General features: G+C 37.8%; 1 protein-coding gene across 3 annotated transcripts in view; it reads left to right on the top strand.

Annotated features, from left to right (window-relative positions):
• Nucleotides 1-2,500: 2,500 nt before the first annotated feature.
• Nucleotides 2,501-3,010, top strand: part of Gabra3 (gamma-aminobutyric acid type A receptor alpha3 subunit) — a 201,085-nt gene continuing 200,575 nt past the window's right edge. For 2 of the 3 annotated variants that reach the window (XM_029473537.1, XM_029473536.1), the window contains exon 1: nt 2,501-2,519. In XM_029473537.1, coding sequence (XP_029329397.1) covers nt 2,513-2,519 — 7 coding nt within the window. In that variant the 5' untranslated portion in view covers nt 2,501-2,512. Of the gene's footprint in view, nt 2,520-2,604; nt 2,662-3,010 lie in introns of those variants that run through there. The other variant, XM_029473538.1, reaches the window with a different exon arrangement.

Genomic DNA, 3,010 nt, shown 5'->3' with positions numbered 1-3,010 from the left:
TCCATGTGTCAACTCCCTTTCTATTTCATCTACTTGCTTGGTGCTTATTATGTTCTTTGTGACCTATACTATGGTTTGTCTGCAAGATAGTGTACTTTCTACTTTTTTCTGTTCTCTATTAGTTTACACTTTTTGGTTAGCTCATCAGTTTTAATGTTTGCATACTAAAAAAAAGACAAGTATCACATGCTTTACCATATACATGTGATATCATATACATGCCCTTTGGATTGAAAAAAAATCATATAGGTCATAAAAATAGGAGTATCAGGGATTGGAAGACATCATAGAGTAGTGACAGGTCACTACATTAATATACATGATGTACATTTATGAAAATATCACAGAGAAATAAGCCTATTATTTTGCATAATGAAGATATGAAAATAGAATGTTATGGTGTAAGAAAGAATGTTTGTTTTGAGCTTATCTTTAGCTAAATAATTTGTATTGAGATATCTTTCCAAAACGATATTATCCTGTTGGTTTATTTGTTTGTTTAGTATCTTGGACAAAAATGAAAAGTTAATAACTGCAGTTGACTGACTAGTGTCCCACTAAAATTCATATCTGTTCATAACCTCAAGTTGTAATCTTATTTAGATGATAAATCTTTTGCAAAAAGTTGTTAGTGATGAGATCATCTTGGGTTTAGTGTGACTGTAAGAAAAATGGTGGTAAATTTGTCCACACAAAAGGCACTGGAGTGATGTTTCTAGGTGACAATGAATGTCAAGATCTAACAGAAGCTAGGAGAGGGAAGATAAAATTTTCCCCCAAAGCCTGTGGAGGGTGTGTGGTTCTGCTAACATCTCAATTAGGTTTCTGGCCTTTAGAATAGTGGACGAATAAATTGCTGTTGCTTTATACTATTGAAAAGGTGACCATTTACTATGGAAGTTCTAGATAACCAATACCTCATTCTCATAAAGTTATGTGTCTTTTTTTTTCAAAAACAATTTTTTATTAGATATTTTCTTCATTTACATTTCAAATGCTATCCCCAAAGTTCCCTATACCCTCCCTCCGCCCTGCTCCCCAACCCACCCACTCCCACCTCTTGGCCCTGGCATTCCCCTGTACTGGGGCATATAATCTTCACAAAACCAAGGGCCTCTCCTCCCAATGATGTGACTTTTTTATTAGGTTGCTAATTCACTGCATTCAGTGGACATTTGTGCAAACATGTAGAAAATAAGAAGGCACTTGCATAGGTGTTTTCTTGGAAGAAAAACATGCTAACTCTGATGTCAGCAGTCTAGATGTTGGTCCTAAGTCTACCACTGATGCACCATGATCTTGTGTGTATTTTGTTTTTCCTTCAGCCATTTTTGTTTTTGCATAATTCTGCTTATCTTTGTGTTCTTTCAGCTCCACAATTCTAAGCTTATGTGTCTATCCCTCGCTACACTATCAATCTACAGATATATAGTTTAACAAAAATATATAGTTGTGCTCTATATACTTTGGTGGATAGAGGTAGAGATTATTAGGAATTAATACAAAGACAATAGCACTATAGATTAAATAAAAATGGAACACTGTGAAATACTTCAAATGCCTACTAGGTCTCAGTTAATGTTTCAATATTGAGGACTAATTGATTTTCAGTCCTTTGTTTCTCTGACTGAATAGGCCAGAAATTACAATATGAAAGTTTGATTTTTAAGAGGTTTTAGAGGGTTGGAGAGGTAGTTCAGTGGTTAAGCACTTGTTGCTCTTGCAGAGGGCTGAGGTTTAATTCTGGGCCACACAGAACAGGTCACAAATTTCTATAATTCCAGTTCCAGGTGATCTGCCACCCTCTTCTGGTCTCCCTGGGCACCAGGCACACTGGTGGAACACAGCCATACATGTAGACATACCAGCCATACGCTTAAAATTAAAAAGAAATAGCTTTAGCCTAATCATCCTGAATAAAAAAGAGTGATTTTTGATAGCAGTAATTATTTACACTCATACCCACATTCATGTTGCTTCTGAAATACAAAAAAAAATCAAAACAAAAAACAAAAACAAAAAACAGTGGAATGGAAGTAGTTTTTATGTCTTAAATGTCTCGATGTCTCGATGTATCAGGGTCTTTAAAGACAACATACTTTAACATCTTTCAATTAGTTGTTGATAATTCTGAAGAAATGACTCACCCAGGGCAATAATCATTTTCAGAGGCATCCTCCAACCCTAAGTTCCTTTGTTTTAGTCTTCCAGTCTCTTACCACTCTGTTACATTGCTGGGTTACTTCACTCAGGCTGTTTTTCCTCCTTTGCTTTATATTTTGGATCAGTCAATTTTTTTTTCTCTTGAGCTTGTATATTCTCTCTAGCACTATGAACCTGCTCTTGCCCTGAATTCCCTTGAAGAAAGCCTGAGCTGACAGTTTTGAATTGGATCCACACTTCTACTTCATTGGGGTGGGGATCAGTATGGCTGAACTGTTTCTTCTTAGTGGAATGTGAATGACAACTTTTTTGATGTACACTTTTTAGGAGCTCATTATTATCCTTGGAGATGGAATGTGAGTAGACAAGATTGTCAAACCTTTATTTGGAGACTGGGTTAGAAGGCACACCCATAGAGATGGAAGGGAGAGAAGAGAGAAAAGGAGGAAGCTCACACTTTGGTCCTGAAGAGGGAAGTAAGCATTTCACAGCGGCTTGGTAATCCATACTTCCTTTATCTTCTATTTGCTCTTAGCCTTTTGCTCTTTTTTTCCTCCCCTTTTCTTGCCCTGCTCCTCCCCTTCTCTCTGAGCTTCCTTAGATTTATCTGCTGGAAACCTCAAAGAATAAAATACTACTTAGTCTTTCATAAAACAACCACAGATTTTAAGCCTTTGCAGCTCTGTATTCAGAACCCCAGCTCAGCCGCGTGCTCAGCACTAGGCAGTGGTAAAGCCAGCGAAGGGGGTTGGGGGGAGGAGGGGAGGAAGGTTGGGAGGGAGAGAAGGAAAGAGGGAGGGGAGAGAGGGAGGGACTGAGGTAGGGGGAGGGAAAGAGGGAGAGAAAG

Source organism: Mus caroli, chromosome X, assembly GCF_900094665.2.
Source record: "Mus caroli chromosome X, CAROLI_EIJ_v1.1, whole genome shotgun sequence".
In the NCBI taxonomy this organism is placed as follows: Eukaryota; Metazoa; Chordata; class Mammalia; order Rodentia; family Muridae; genus Mus; species Mus caroli.
The sequence above is the reverse complement of the archived record's forward strand: the minus strand, read 5'-3'. Positions and strand labels throughout refer to the sequence as shown.